Genomic DNA, 15,385 nt, shown 5'->3' on the forward strand with positions numbered 1-15,385 from the left:
ATTTGACACAGAGGAAGTTTCTAATGACCTCCTGATCATCATTAATCATGACTGACTCTTTATTCCACATGAATGGGATCACAAACTATGCGGTTATTATATTAACTATTTCATGACACTCCTTATATTTACATTTAATCGTTACCGCTAGTTGGCGAAATAATATCGTCTTCGTTTCGTATCCCACGAAGAAGAAGACGAGGAGGCGTCCACTTCCGGCTTTCAAAAGCTTGGTAGCAACGAACAACAGTGCTGCACCGAGAGCTGTGAGTCCTGCAAACTGTAACATGTAAGTAAAATATATCATATAAATGTTCGCAAAAACGCTAGAGACCGGTGGAGAAACAGCTTGCGTGTGCTGCTGCACTTTTACGTGATGGTTTTAGCCACACCTGGAGTTTCACAGTCAGTAATTCGTGATAGATTAAGGTGATTTGTTTCTGTTAAAGAGAACAGAACATGTTTTGTTTTTTTTTCTCGCAGCCTGATATCCCCACGGATTAATCCAAGTCGCTCAGCTAAGTCGAGCTGTCTGGTAACTGCGTGTGGTTTATGGTATAAAATGTCAGTGTTTCTAGCTGTGGACAGTCTTGTGTTTTTTAAAACGCCCTGCTCCACCCTGGCGCAGCAACTCAATGGACAAACCGACTTTTAACAAGTTAGCTTGTTTTCAACGTTTTTTTTTTAATGACCCAGACACTTTATTACATCTACAAACGAAGCAATGATACCTTTTTAAGAGTAAGAATAACTATTATGAATTACGTTATTTCTGTTATATATCCACAGGTTTTGTTACATGAGTTACTATATTAAACAGTGTAGAAGGAAATACTGTAGCTTATCCCTGAAAATATAAAATCATATTTTCCACATGGAAACCTATATATTATTTATTTGATAATGTCGTAGAATGAAATTGCAAGAAATTTAAAAACATTCACAGAACAACAGCTTATATCAACCATAAAGTTTTTAATGGGTATTAAAAGATGGCAGCAGTTTCACACAGGGCGTTAGCTGTAAATATGTAAAATCAACAACACATCATTTTAATCCCTTAACTCTTCTTTTCAGTGTTTCGTGCTGCGATGGGATCTCCAACAAAAGTTACACCACACAGGTAAGATCGTTTAGTCAACACACAGAAGGACATACTTTTTTGTGGCCCTTTCTACAAGAAAAATAATGTAGCTGTAGCACTGAGATTGTCCATTGCGAGAAGGACGTAATGCTTTCAACTGTAATCTCCCTGAGTGATTCTTAGACTTATTTTTTCCAGTCTGGACCCCCACTGTTACAGTCCTAAGTCTTATCCTGCATGGATTTGGTCTTACTCCTTAAGACGGTTTATAATGCGATGCATTGCTTGCTATTTCTCTTCATACGCATGTATGTACTGTACGTGCACAGGGTAAAATGTTACTGCAGGTCTACAGTCTAGTGGCTAGAGGAAACACACGGTCAGCATTTAGTGTTCAAATGTAAGTGGAATGCATCAATGGTCCCTAAAAGCTTGGGCTATAATGTCAATTTTCTTCCAACAGAACCAGCGTTCGGACCCCTGGTCGAGAACCTGACTCCCCACTACCCCCTATCCATGAGCGTCTGGCATATCTGCGGCCATCCAGGGAGCTACTGGAGTTCTACAGACAGAAGATCGCCCAGTTTGACGGGGAACACGAGGAGCTATTGCAGATGCTAGAGAAGAACAGAGGCATCACGGAGGACCATGTGAGACACAGCTAGGAGGCATTATATTTGCTGTTGCTTTTCAGCTTTACAAGAGTATATTTGCCTGCGTTAATTGATCATCTCTTTGCCTTGGATATCCTTCTAGCATAAGCAACAGTGGGAGGTACGACAGCGTGAGGAAGAGATTGCTGAGCTGCAAAATGCTCTGAGCGACATGCAGGTCTACCTTTTCCAAGAGAGAGAGCAGTCCCTCCGGCTTTATGCAGAAAATGACCGACTAAAGATCAGGTGGGTGAAACCATAAGGGCGGTAGGAGCCCTTTTTCACAGCAGAAATTTCAACAGGTTATAACAACTGGTGAAGTACAGATGTAACTAATAACACTAATAAGAGCTGCTTTTCATTTAGGTCTTCCAGATCCATGATCCATTTATGATCACTGTCATGACTGCTTCAATGGAATGGAACCGTGATTAATGTTATTAGTTATACTTGCACTTGTACTACTGTATTTCAACATGCCTGCTGTGTCAGTAGCCAATGCATGTTAATATTAATGGCCATCTGACATCTGACTGCCATTAGACATACTGCAGATTATTTCTACATATTATTTGAGGTTATTTAAAGTTCCTACGCACCAATGGTACACAACACAGGTGACTAGACCTCTTCACAATACAGTGTGGGCATTCTTGATTTACAAAAGTTCAATCAGTCAGTCTGTGGAGGTGTTAATATCTGTCTTCGATGTTGCATTGCCATTATTCTTCCTTGGCACTTCTACAAATTATAATTACCTATTCATGTTTGTACAGAGAGCTGGAGGACAGGAAGAAAATCCAACACCTTCTCGCCCTGGTGGGTCCTGACACAGGAGAGATCACATATTTCCACCGGGAACCTCCTCATAAGGTACACACGTCATCACAGGCCTTCGTTACAGCAGAGGTTTTGTTTTGTCATACACAGATGTAATAAATCGCCTTAATAAATGCTGCATTGGCTGACACACCTAAACGGATTTTATTAGTTATATCTGTGCTTTTCCTGCTGTGATATCTGGAGTAAAAAACTTGCACAAACTTCTTTTTTTGTGGATTAACAGAAACTCATTCCACTTTGAAAAATGGCAGGTTGAGTATGTTTAGAGGACACTGTATGTGACTATATTTCAGGTTACTATCACTCAGAGGTTCCCTGAGTCCAGATTGGAGGAAAATTTAAGTCTCAGGCCAACAAAGTTAAGACCATCTGTTACCAGGAAAGGTTTGAAAACATTTTTTTTCTATAATATATATTTTTTCTGTACATTATTATTTTTTATTTGTCTAATAATTCCAGAAAGATATGTATAATTGTTTTGTTGTGTTCTTTAATCGAGTCTCTTTAATCAACTATGTTATTGTGAGATAAAAAGCTTGTCATAGTAAATAATAATAAGCGTAAAGATGTGAAAATGTTTCCTTTTTAATTTCGTTTAACTCAAACACACAAAAAAAGATATTGTAAGTGAGCAAAAAGATGAATAATTGTTTCAGACAGTGCTTCTGCTTCTTCTCCTAACTGTCACATAATGTTTGTTCAAGCAGAGAGTAGCAGGAGAACAAAAGCAGCAGACGGGGTAAATGGAGAGAGCCTAGAACAATACAAAAACGACAACCAGACTTTGCTACTACAGGTACACGCCCACTTTACGAATGCATGAAATGGGATTTAGGTGATATCACCTCACACACATGCTACACATCATCTCTGAAAAATATTTTTTTGCTGTTGGAGGAGGTTAAAAGGACTGAATGTGTGTAATATTTCCAGGTGGAGGCGCTGCAGACTCAGATGGAGGAACAGACCCGTCTGGCCAAAGAGCAGGTTGAGTCTCTGATGGAGGATAGACGGATTAAAACAGAGGAAGCACAGGCGAAGCGGCAGAGAGACCAGGAGCGGATCACAGCTCTGACGGACAAGTGGGTCTTATAATGTTTGTGGTGTCTGATGTCTGCATTTTTAATTGTTTAATACTCCGAGAAAAGCTGAGTGTATTTTTGGATTTATTGATACCTTTCTGCTTGCTGGTCAAGATAGCAATGGACATTATCTTCTTTTTGAAGTGATAGATGGATGATAATAAATCTTCATACTGTCTTCAGTGTATGACCATCACTTCCTTTCACATTTGACACTTTAGGCTCCAACGAACCCAGAACTTGTTGTATGAGAGCACAAGAGATTTCTTACAACTTAAGTTTGAAACACGGGACCATGAGAAGGGCTGGATGGTGGAGAAGGACCGACTGCTGAGGGAGCTGGACTCCTGCCACAACCGTCTGAGGAAGACTGGGTCTGCTGGCACTGAGCCAGGCCGAGCATGGCAGCCCAGCAGCAGCACAGCCCTGCTCCTCCCGCGGCCTCAGCCAGAGTCACAGCAAACATACAAAGAGGAGCTAAAAGTAATAATAGTTATTTGTATATGTTAATTTTAGGACTTAAGAGGACATTCCTGCTAACCTACCATTATTTTTAGAACAGAATAAATATTGTCAACCTTTGCCTTTGATAAAGAATGTCATTAGTGCTTTTAATTCTTTGTTATAGTCCCTTCTCTTTACCTTGTGCTATTTGATCAGGCAATGCAGGAAGATCTGAAGCAAGCCCACCGTCTTGCAGAGATGTACAGGGAGCAGTGTATTACTCTGGAGACAGAACTGGCCCAAATCAGAGAGGAGGGGGATGTGGGCAGGGAAATATTCAAGGTACCATGGTTGGACTGATGCTTATATCTGTAAAATTAATGTGCATCTCTGTTTGTTCGTATTTTGTGGTGATTCCCAAGTTTCTTCTTAGTGTTATTTTCCACTTTCTAAAATTTCTGTGTGCAGGAGCGTTCAGACAAAATGGCCAAGCGTCTTCAGCTAATGACGCAGCGCTATGAGGCACTGGAGAAGAGGAGAGTCATGGAGGTGGAGGGCTTCAAGAGTGACCTGAAGCACCTCAGACAGAAATTCAAAGATGTTGAAAAACAGCTTCTCAAGGTGAAAAGCTTCTTTTTTTTTTCTTAAAGGTTCACATGAAAGTTATTTTGTGATTGCAGGATAAAATGCTTGTTTTGTCAAGGTCATAAATAAATCATTTATTTGCAATAGAAAAACTATTGAGAAAAAATTTGACTCTTCCTCCCTCTGCCATCCATTCTGCTGTTATTACAAAATTAACATTTAAACTGCTTTATTATGTGTGTATGTATTTACTGTTAACACATACTTTGTGCTTCAGGTTACACTGAATATCGGGCCCAACCAGGACTTAGCTATTCTGCATGAAGTACGCCAAACCAACACCAGAACAAAAAAGGTTCAGGATGAGCTGATGGCCCTGAAGGCTAAAATCTATGGGCTGGAAAATGAGCTGAGATTTAGCTGAAGAATGGACTGAGACATGTGTCTGCCTATTGAGGAGAATCTCTGTGAGGTTTATCACTGTCAGGGATGTTTGTGCTACCGTGTTTATTAGTGAGAGTTTGTCTGATTGTTATTTGTATGTTGTAATTTGGACCAATAAAGGTGTTTTGTTACAATGATTTTAAACCAGTGAACACCCACAATTATTCACAGAATGAATTCAGTAAGCAGCAACAGACTTCTTCACAGCAAACATTTATTAGTTACACCTGTGCTTTACTGTGTCTTTCTATCATCCTCAGTATAATAATACTAACTACAATTTTCGCACTCGCCGTAACCAAAAATGAACTAGTAAATACTTGATAATTACAGCACCAATCACAACATATTCAATTCAGTTTTATTTGTATAGCGCCAAATCATAATATACATTATCTCAGGGCACTTTACAGGGTAAGGTCAAGACCTTACTTTGTTATAGAGAAAAACCCAGCAGTTCCCACAAAGAGCAAGCGCTTGGCAACAGGGGGGAGGAAAAACTCCCTTTTAACAGGAAGAAACCTCCAACAGAACCGGGCTCAGGGTGGGCGGCCGTCTGCCTCGACCGGTTGGGTTTAGGAGGAGATAAGAAAGGGGGGGTGGGGGGAGGAGAGAGGAGAAAAGAGTAACTAAGTAACTTTACCTGTCTTAACCACAAATACAGCAATGAATTGAAGAATTTGTTTCACCAACTCAAGGTATTTCTGTTCTGTCAAGGAAGCGGACATTAATCTGTGAAAAAATTTGAAAAAGCTGAATGATACAGGAGTATGACAAGCTATGAAGAGCATATTTCGGTATAGCACTTTATTTCTCACTTTGTCTTTTCCTGTGTAGGTGTTTAAAGTCCCCCTTGAAGTGTAATTTTAGTATCTTAAAAAAAACCATATCACAATTACATGATCAGTATTGGCTTTCAGATTAGTTGTAATGGCCTCTAAGTACAAGTCATACTGAAATTTAAGGTGAGCACAGACAAACTTTTCCCATTCAGGAGATAAATGAGCCCTTTAAGTGTTAAGTCTTAACTCTAATCTAATTTAAGGGCCTTTTTAATTTAAAAAATATATATATCATAACGTCTTAAACTTTAAAGTTGTGTTCATAATGTCGAAAATAACATCTAAAATATGACCACCATTGGCAGCAAAGTTTCAGTTATAAACGAGATGACAGTAACTCAGTTTCATTTCAGCAAAAAGAAGAAACACCCCGAACAGTATTTCCGAGGGCATAATATTGACGTAATATGACGTAATATCGTACCAGGAAGTTTGACGTTCTCGCTCATTTGCGCATGCGCCTCCGTTGTCATTTGCGGCTGCAGTGCCGTTGTTTTGTGCGTTCAATGGTGGCAGCTACACTGACAGCATGAAGACACTGCGCAGGGCTGAGGATTGAGCTTCGCTGTACAAGATATGACTTATCGTTTCTTCAGTCGTCACATTTGCTATTAGGCATTTGCGTTACCTCGGGTGTTGCTGTCACTGCGTCTCTTTACCCGCCGGCTTTTACACACTTGTGTGGAGAAATGCAGAGAATCAGGTCTTTGAAAAGTGGCTGGCAGCTGCTGAAGTCAAGCTGTGAGGGAGCAGCAAAACAAGTAAACACCTCACCCTGGACCTCGAGAAATTATAGCCATGTAAGTGAATGCTTCATTGAAATTTCAGCTTTCTTGAAATTTATAAGGAGGTGAATGAGGACAAAGTTAAGAAATGTAGAAGTGGGAGTGAAGCCCTATGTTGAAGCTAATCACAGCACACACACTCATGAGAACTACGGTGTGTGGTACTTCACACATTTACAACCTCAGTTATTACTATCTATTACTATTGACCTACTTGAGTGAGTGTCTGATTTTTTTTACTCTGGGAACAAAGTCTCATCCAGCTCCTTGTGTCTGAAGTGACACTATCATGGCAGATGCTCAGCCTGTAGCACCGCCACAAGTTAATGAACAACCTTACATTTTTATACTGCACATGCCATCACTGTCTGACCCAGCTCCATCCTCAGGGCCCCAACTCCTTTGGGCTCCTCTTTGACATTGATGGGGTGTTGGTGCGAGGCAGGACGCCGATCCCCGCAGCCAAGCAGTGCTTCAGGAATCTCGTGGACCGTAAGGGGAAATACAAAGTGCCTGTGGTGTTTGTCACAAACGCCGGGAACTGCATGAGGCAGACGAAAGCTGAACATCTGTCACACCTGCTTGAGGTCGAGGTAAACTGAGCACATTTTAAATCACTGTGAGTGTCCTCGGCTTGCTTTTTTTTACTCATTTTTGCTGCCTGACATAAACCTTTTTCTCTGTGCTCCCTTCATCTTAGGTGTCTCCAGACCAGGTGATGCTGTCCCACAGTCCTTTGCGAATGTTTACCCAGTTCCACAAAATGCGCGTGCTGGTGTCGGGACAGGGTCCCGTGGAGGAGGTCGCTCACAAGTATCCTGTCTTAAATGAGGGACTCTGGTTCCTGCACTCCATCTGGATGTTGACCTTAAAACTGTGCATGTTCTGTTTATTCAGTGCATTTTTGTTCATGTCCTACTTTGTTATCAGTGTTTAATCTTTGTACCCTTTGTTCCCTTTGCGTCCTGACTGTCTCAGTGGCAGCCTTTTCACTGATTTCTTTTTCTTTTTTTATTCTTTATGAGGAATAGGTGGGATTTTTTCCTTTTTTCATTTGGGATTTGTTGTTATTAGTTCACTGAGTGATGGTATGAATGTTTGGATGTCAATTACTTTTTTTTTTAAGAAGTTTGAGAGTAAATCGTTGGTTGATCCCATCCTGGTTAGGTGTGAAGAAACGTCCCTGTGTTAGTCTAAACTCAGACACATAGGTGATATACATTGGATGGGTATTTAAAGTAATTTATGCTAAGGAAACAAATTATAAGGACCGATGACGATAAATTGCGAGGTTGCTAAGAGGTGGTAGCCATGACTTTTTGTTGAACAGAAGTATCAACCTCACATGTTCTTTGTGGCTCATAACTCCACCTCCTCTGTGTTTGTCTTTTACTTTAACCTACCAAACTTCAGCCTGGGCTTTCAGGATGTTGTGACTATAGATATGCTTAGAGAGGCGTATCCGCTACTGGATGTCGTGGATCACAACAGAAGGCCCAAAGGCAGCGTAAGTATTACCACTGAAGCGAATTTATACTCAGTCATGTATGAGTTAGATGTCTTACCAGTAGTGTATAATGTCTTCCAGATACCACCCACCAAAGGCTTACGGCCAATAGATGGTACGTTTCCACAGACAATCAACACTGTAGCTATAAGTGTATCACTTTACAATTCACCAACAGTTTATAATGAATGCATTTATGACACTATCTTTTATATAATTTCTTGATTCGCCTGTTTGTTCCTGCAGCTGTCATCTTATTTGGTGAGCCAATCAGATGGGAGACCAACCTCCAGCTTATCGTTGACGTGCTCCTAACAAACGGGAACCCAGACAATTCCTGGAGCTCGATGCAATACCCTCACATCCCAGTCCTGGCCTGTAACATGGACCTGCTGTGGATGGCTGAGGCAAAGAATCCCAGGTACAGTGCATGCGTGTCAAAAAGACACACGTTAGAATGTAGATCAAACCCCCGAAACATTGTTAAAAGATTTGAATGACGACAGTGTTATTATCCTAAATGTCCCTGTCTCCTAGGTTTGGTCACGGTATGTTCCTGGTGTGCTTAGAGAGCCTGTACAAGAAGGTCACAGGCTATGAGCTGAAGTACGAGGCTCTGATCGGTAAACCCAGCGTGGTGACTTATAACTACGCTGAGCTGCTGATCAGACAGCAGGCTGAGAGACTTGGCTGGAGCACACCTGTGAAGAGGCTCTATGCTATAGGGTGAGAGACTCAGTTATCTCCTGACTCTGACACCAAAGCTTTGATTTGAAGTAAAAACTCCTTTCAATGTGTTGTAACTCTTGTTTCCATTCATAGCGATAATCCCATGGCTGACATATATGGCGCCAACCTCTACAACCGCTACCTCCAGGCTTCCCTGTCTACCAAGGCCCAGAAACAGGCTAAGAGTGGCGGAGGAGGTGTAGATCCGTTGGCAGAAACTGTCGATGATGCACCTAAAATGACATCAGCAGAGCTCGGCGGAGCGTCAGGTGTTTACGGGGCAGAGGAGGACCTCCCAGAGGGGTGCAGTTCCATTCTGGTGTGCACAGGCGTGTACAGTAGAGACCAGCAGGAGCTGCCCTCAGACACAGCACACACCATCACAGAGCAACGCATCTTCCACGGCCACCGGGACTTCCGCTTTGACCCCAGCCTCACACAGCCGTCCTTCGTGGTGCAGGATGTAAAGGAGGCGGTAGAGCTGGTGTTCCAGCAGGAGGGCTGGCCTCTAGAGTAGGATGAGCCTCTCAAACTCTGGCTCCATCTCACAGCCTTCCAGTAAACAGCTCTAACAACTTGTAACCGGTAGTAGCAGAAGCTTTGTGAGAGTGTTTTTTTTTTTTTGTTTTAATCTAAGCCCCTGATTTTCACAGGGGAGATGTAGCTGTTACTGTGGCTAGTTCGTATAGATTTTCATAAAGTGCCATAGAATCAGCTGCAAAAAAGCAACAATATGCAGTTTTAACACCAAATATAGGAAAGTTACAGAAGTTTTAAGTTGGCCATGCATGCTAGTGTGTAGTATTCAGACTGCTTTAGTATTTTTTTTTTTATATTTTTCACAAAAAAAACACACAGATCACTGTTTCTAATAGCTCTACCTACTGCATATACATGGTCAAAGACTGAAGTTCATCAAGTCTGATGTCGGTCCTTTTTTGCCTTTGTACAAAACAGTCTATATCAGCTGCTTTTTAAAAACACAGATTGTGTAGGTTTTCAGACTTTTATAAAGTTCATAGATGAGAGCTGAGATACAGTTCAAACATAGTTACATCTTAAGCTGCAAAAGGTTCAGATGATCCAGAAAGAGCTCTGCAAAGATAGATTTGCCGGTTTATCTGTGACAATACCCCATATTGTCCAGATAAAGATGGATTTTATTGTTTGTAAACAGTTTACCTAACCGAATCATTTTTCCTGTCCAAAATATACACACTCTTCCAGCAGGTCTTAATTAGACCGGTTCTGCTGCTTTTTTTTACTGCTATCATATTTCAGCTTGATTTGTATTTTAAGTTAGGGTAAATATGTAACCACTAATGTTGACGAGATTAAGTTGCCAGGTTTCAGTTTAGTACCTCATCAGTTTTTATTTTAGCCTTTATCGGGAGTATGATGATCCGAATTATACAAAGTACAACAGTTTCCACAGAAATGAAAAAGGTGCTATTTTTCTGTCAATGGGCTGTAGTTGTGAAAATTTTATTAATGGTTAATGGGAATGTCTGTATTAGAAGAGTTTTTGGGAGACAATGTTTAATTACAGTGGCAGCACCAGTGAAAATTTCATATACTGCTGGTTTGTATTTGTACCTGGCAGGTATAACAGTGACATCAATTGCAGGTTAAAACTGTGGAACTGGTGGTAATGTACTGTAAAAGCCATACAAGATGAAAGAACAATTAAAAAGGATGAAAGACACAAAAAGTTGTATGTTAAGTGACAACTTTCTCTTAGTGTGTACAGAGTCCTCCAGCAGAGGTGTGGTTTGTAACAGTGGACTCATTATCACATTCAGCTGGCGTTATATTACAAAAACGTTTGATAAGCAACCACCGTTTAAAGCCTGCATTAAACTGATTCTGCTAACTATAAATATTAAAATTCAAAACATATACAAAACCTATATTCACACACACACATACACACACACACACACACACTGCAACAAATGTAATTTCTCTTAAAAATAATCTTATGCAAATAACCTCACTTCCCTAGTAGGGAAACTTTTCAAAACACACACATATGTTGAGTATTCAAGCTGCCCCCACTATTTTCCTAACGAACACACCCCTGCGTCACTCCACTCAGCACCCACACTTTTTATCTGAGGTCACAGTACCATGGACTGGATGGGAGCTGTTACTCAACATGAATTGAGATGAGTCTTGAGAGGCCTCGTCTGTGATGGTCATGCCGTTGCGTGCCAGCAGCTCTCGGGCCATGAGGATGAAGGCTGCTTCCACGTTCTGGGCCTCTTTGGCTGAGGTTTCCAGTGCAGCAAGAACGCTGTTGTTTTCTGCCAGGGTGCACGCATCCTCGAACAACACCTGCCTCTGAGCATGGAGGTCTGATTTGTTCCCTGCAGTGGTGAAACAGAACAGGAAAAAGTGGATTCAGATATTTATAGCTATCAAGTTATCAGAGCTGAATGTTCTGAAAAGAAAATGCCCAGTGCCTGGCAGGCAACACAAATAACAAAACTAGGGCTGGTAGTTTATTATCTCCTATTGTTTTCTTGATTAATCATTTTGTTTGTGATATCATTTATCCAAACAACTGTTCAAATTCCAAAACCTCCCAAAATATTAATTCAGTTTATCATATATAATAAAGACAAGCATCGAATCCTAACATTTAAGAAGCTGGAACCAAACAGTGTTTCACATTTTTACTTGAAATATGACTGAAATGATTAATTGAATATCAAAATAGTTGTTGAGGAATTTACTGTTGGTCAATACATCTTTCTTAGTGACTTATTGTTTCAGCTCTAATTAAAATACAATGTTCCACCACCCTGTTGCTTATATGTAGAGCTGTAACTGCTCTGTATCATGGTGAGCAACAGCTGATATAATCAAGTCTACACAGATCGCACCAGAACTATAAAACTAGAACGACAAACAATAGAAATTATAATTTGACAACAAAATATTTTTATGGATGCCACAACTAACAACAATTTTCAACACTCAACCAATAAATTATTGTCTCTCTTAATCATTTGGTCAATTTAATATCAAAAATCGTGCTTGTTTTTGTATTTGTTATCTTAGATATTTAGTTTATTATGCTATACACAGTAGACTCTGGGGGGGTCCCAGGCAAAGAACCCCATCGAAGAATACCCCTCTCCCCCCGTGCAGGTTATTGGCAGACACTACAATTAACAGATGTCCCCTAAACACCTCACAGACTATTAGAAGATGTTGCACAGATGTTCCCTGAATGCCACACATGCAGGCAATGGGTAGATTCTAGCTACAGCACACATCAACAGGGATCCCACTTGGGGGGGGGGGGGGGGGGGGGTATGGGGCAATGGCATTGCACTGTAAAGTGCCTTCATGGGAGTTTGAAGGGGGTTTATTGTCATTGCAAATTGTGTGACAATATGAGGGGCCCTTGAGGGCCCCAAACATTTGCCAAGTTGGCCTCTCCTGAGGGTGAGCCTCTGGCTAAACTTCATAGAAAAGCAGCAAATCCTCTCTCTGGAAATGCTGGAACCTGAGAGTGATTGGAGTTATTGGTTAATTAAAGACTTGAATGATTAATTAGTCATCCAAATAGTTACCAAATCACTGACTAATTGTTTCAGTTCTCAAAATATATCCACATATTTATGTTGAGGAGGAAAATAAACATACAAATAGGATTACAAGTTGATGTGAGAATGATCTTTTCTATATTTATTGTAACAATAACCAATAAACTACCAGCTAGGGTAGGTGCAGGGCAGGCCGACTGCACGGGACACATCTTCCACCAACCTTAGTCAGCTGTAACCCCTGCACACTACTACCTGCTGGTGCTGAGAATAAATTCCTGAAAACTAGTAAGTAAGTGAGCAGTCCAACTGAAAGAGATAATTAAAGTAATGGATAAGTGGATGAGACGTCGCAAAATGCAAAATGCCCCAGTCTAAGCATAGATTGCCAGATCACTGTGTCTTGTGTGAAATAATATTTTTAAGGGCATATAGAATGTGGGTGATGGGTGGTTTAATGGAGAGGTACTTGAGCTCACCTAACTGGGCTGTGGGGGTACCACCTGGGAATCACTGGTGTATTGTGTCCTTTACTTGCTCTTTTCGTTGCAACTATAGTCTAAATAGGTTTGGGGATTTACTGACCAACATATTTCAGTTTTTCTTACCAATGAGTATCAGCACCACGCTGGCAGCCCCATACTGCTCCACCTCCCTGATCCAGTGGGGAACAGATTCAAACGTACCACGGCGTGTGATGTCATAGGCCACCATGGCCCCGTGGGCGCTGCGGTAATAGCTCTGAGTTATGGTGCGGAAACGCTCCTGTCCTGCTGTGTCCCAAACTTGCATCTGTAATAACACACAAAACACAAATCAATACAATTTGACTTAAAAGGTTACAAATGTGGGTCAAGTAATGTAAGTAAATAAACTTCTTAAGTTATCCAGTCCTTTTTGAGCAGCTTTGTCTACAGAACCCCAAACTAATTAGCATAACAAAACATCTCCATGCAGTTAACACACCCAGAAAGCTAACACACAGATGTTATCATCTGACAGTTGTTAGCCACTCCTCTTTCCACCAAAGAAAAAAAACATTGATTAACTGAAACAAGAAGAAGGGTTATTTACTTTAAGAACACAGGCACATCTCACATATCCATGTTTTTGTTAATATATAAAAAAAAAAATACATGCATATCACCTACCTTCACTCTCTTGCCATCAATGTCCAGGGTACGAACAGTGAAGTCAACCCCAATGGTGTTTTGCTGTTTCTCAATGAATATGCCAGACTTGAAGCGTTGGACCACGCAGGTCTTCCCCACATCTGAGTCCCCAACCAGGATAATTTTAAATAGAAAGTCGAAAGAGTCCTCAATCTCTGGCTCTGCAGACTGCATGGTGAAGGGAGGAATATACACATACACACAAAACACTGAGGCTGAACCACTGGATCCAAGACCTTTGTGCCTCTATGCAACAGCAGACTTAGTTCCTTCCAAGTTGTGTCAATAATAACGGAGACTAATCACAGAAACAGCGGTCACATCCTTGTTAGAAAAAAGGGGCAAACTACCAGCTGTAGAATAACAGTCCATAGGATTCCAGTTGAATGTGTGATCTACAGGTGAAGCTGTAAATAACCTTACAGCTAACTTCAGTTCTACTCTGCAAACAACAGCAAACGACTCCAAAATCAACTTGGTTATCCCATAGTAGAGGATTCAAATTCCTTTTCTCCTGGACAGAAAGTAAACGTCAGCATTTAAAAGCTTTGTTTCTTCATCCTGTACTTGTTTCCATGTCTACGTTACACTTTCGGACTCATGCTTGAAGATTGAAGACCAAGTGTAGTCTGTACTTCTGCCCTTTAGACTATCACTCTTTCTGCCCTCTATGCCTCTCCATAACTCACTTTTATTCTGGGACAATTTAAGACACACCCCCTACCTGTCTTGGTAGATGTGATCTCCAACTGCCGGCCCACCTGCACCACTGCATCTTGGGATAAGGATTTTCTATTCAGGCTCTGCAATGGGGCGCAATACCTGGAAGAAACAGACATAAAACTCAGTGACTTGAAACATTAAGTCGTGTGTTAGATGTGGGCAAGACTGAGCCATATTTTGTGTTATGATACACTAGTTAAGACTTAATATATATTCTCTCAAATTAAAAGTACACAGACAGCCAAAGTGCTGGAGGCTTACTTTGAGCAGAACCTTAACTCTTTATGAAGACAGTCTTGCTTAAAAGGCTTAATGTGCAAATACCCCTAAGCAAACAGCTCAAACCACTCCTACAGTTTAACTACTGACAGAATGTAAACACCTGACTTCTTGTCTTAACAGCCGTCCTTTGGACCCAGGAATGGTTTTTTCATGCATTTAAAAATGCCCTACATAATCTGTGTTCTCATTATGAGCCCCCTCACTGACTACTGTCAACTAACACATTCCACAGCCATCAACAGAGAGGGGTTAACCATAGACGAAGAAAGCCCAACGCACAACAGACAAAAAATACAATGGAAGGAGTTAAAGATGGTTATTCTAGAGGAAAGGGTAATTTAAATTATTTTACCTCTGGCTTCATTTATTGACATCAGAGTGAGATGCTAACACAGAATGAGCATACTCCTCTGAATCTGAATCACTCGCTCTCTCCCTTCTCTCTCTATGTGTGTCTCTCTCCACCCCCTCACTTGTTTCTGTCGTCATCTCAGCCCACAGAAGAACAAGGCACAGCTGGACACAGAACAATGTGTGAGTGTGAGGGGCACTTGACCAAGCCGGGTCTATCTTTGGCTGTGACCACGAGCCACCTTCTTTCTGTTGTGTGGCTGTGTGTGGCTTGTGGCTTATTAAATGCAGGGAAATGTGGT

General features: G+C 41.1%; 3 protein-coding genes across 6 annotated transcripts; 2 read left to right on the top strand and 1 right to left on the bottom strand.

The window, feature by feature from the left end:
• Nucleotides 1-194: 194 nt before the first annotated feature.
• ccdc77 (coiled-coil domain containing 77) lies at nt 195-5,279 on the top strand. 3 transcript variants are annotated; one of them, XM_071504210.1, is made up of 12 exons: nt 195-289; nt 1,078-1,123; nt 1,548-1,734; nt 1,841-1,983; nt 2,514-2,610; nt 2,874-2,964; nt 3,285-3,376; nt 3,514-3,662; nt 3,884-4,145; nt 4,323-4,448; nt 4,575-4,727; nt 4,969-5,279. In XM_071504210.1, the coding sequence occupies exons 2-12, from the start codon at nt 1,092-1,094 to the stop codon at nt 5,113-5,115; spliced, it is 1,479 nt and encodes a 492-aa protein (XP_071360311.1). In that variant the 5' UTR covers nt 195-289; nt 1,078-1,091; the 3' UTR covers nt 5,116-5,279. The 3 variants fall into 3 exon arrangements, with proteins under 3 accessions (XP_071360311.1, XP_071360330.1, XP_071360322.1); XM_071504229.1 differs by having other exon boundaries at nt 3,288-3,376; XM_071504221.1 differs by lacking the exon at nt 195-289 and adding an exon at nt 544-564.
• Nucleotides 5,280-6,434: 1,155 nt separating this feature from the next.
• Nucleotides 6,435-10,709, top strand: hdhd5 (haloacid dehalogenase like hydrolase domain containing 5). 2 transcript variants are annotated; one of them, XM_071504241.1, is made up of 8 exons: nt 6,435-6,777; nt 7,140-7,355; nt 7,463-7,575; nt 8,176-8,269; nt 8,351-8,384; nt 8,516-8,690; nt 8,807-8,995; nt 9,092-10,709. In XM_071504241.1, the coding sequence occupies exons 1-8, from the start codon at nt 6,667-6,669 to the stop codon at nt 9,513-9,515; spliced, it is 1,356 nt and encodes a 451-aa protein (XP_071360342.1). In that variant the 5' UTR covers nt 6,435-6,666; the 3' UTR covers nt 9,516-10,709. The 2 variants fall into 2 exon arrangements, with proteins under 2 accessions (XP_071360342.1, XP_071360352.1); XM_071504251.1 differs by having other exon boundaries at nt 7,152-7,355.
• On the bottom strand, nt 9,904-15,299 carry rab19 (RAB19, member RAS oncogene family). Its single transcript, XM_071504355.1, has 5 exons — nt 15,085-15,299; nt 14,452-14,549; nt 13,707-13,895; nt 13,164-13,347; nt 9,904-11,367 (listed from the first exon to the last, which is right to left on the bottom strand). Exons 2-5 carry the CDS (start codon nt 14,500-14,502, stop codon nt 11,093-11,095), a joined length of 699 nt encoding a protein of 232 aa, XP_071360456.1. The 5' UTR covers nt 14,503-14,549; nt 15,085-15,299; the 3' UTR covers nt 9,904-11,092.
• Between the last annotated feature and the right edge of the window lie 86 nt (nt 15,300-15,385).

Source organism: Trachinotus anak, unplaced genomic scaffold (assembly GCF_046630095.1).
Source record: "Trachinotus anak isolate AG129_WGS33_773 ecotype Australia unplaced genomic scaffold, CSIRO_AGI_Tana_v1 ptg000002l, whole genome shotgun sequence".
Classification (NCBI taxonomy): Eukaryota; Metazoa; Chordata; class Actinopteri; order Carangiformes; family Carangidae; genus Trachinotus; species Trachinotus anak.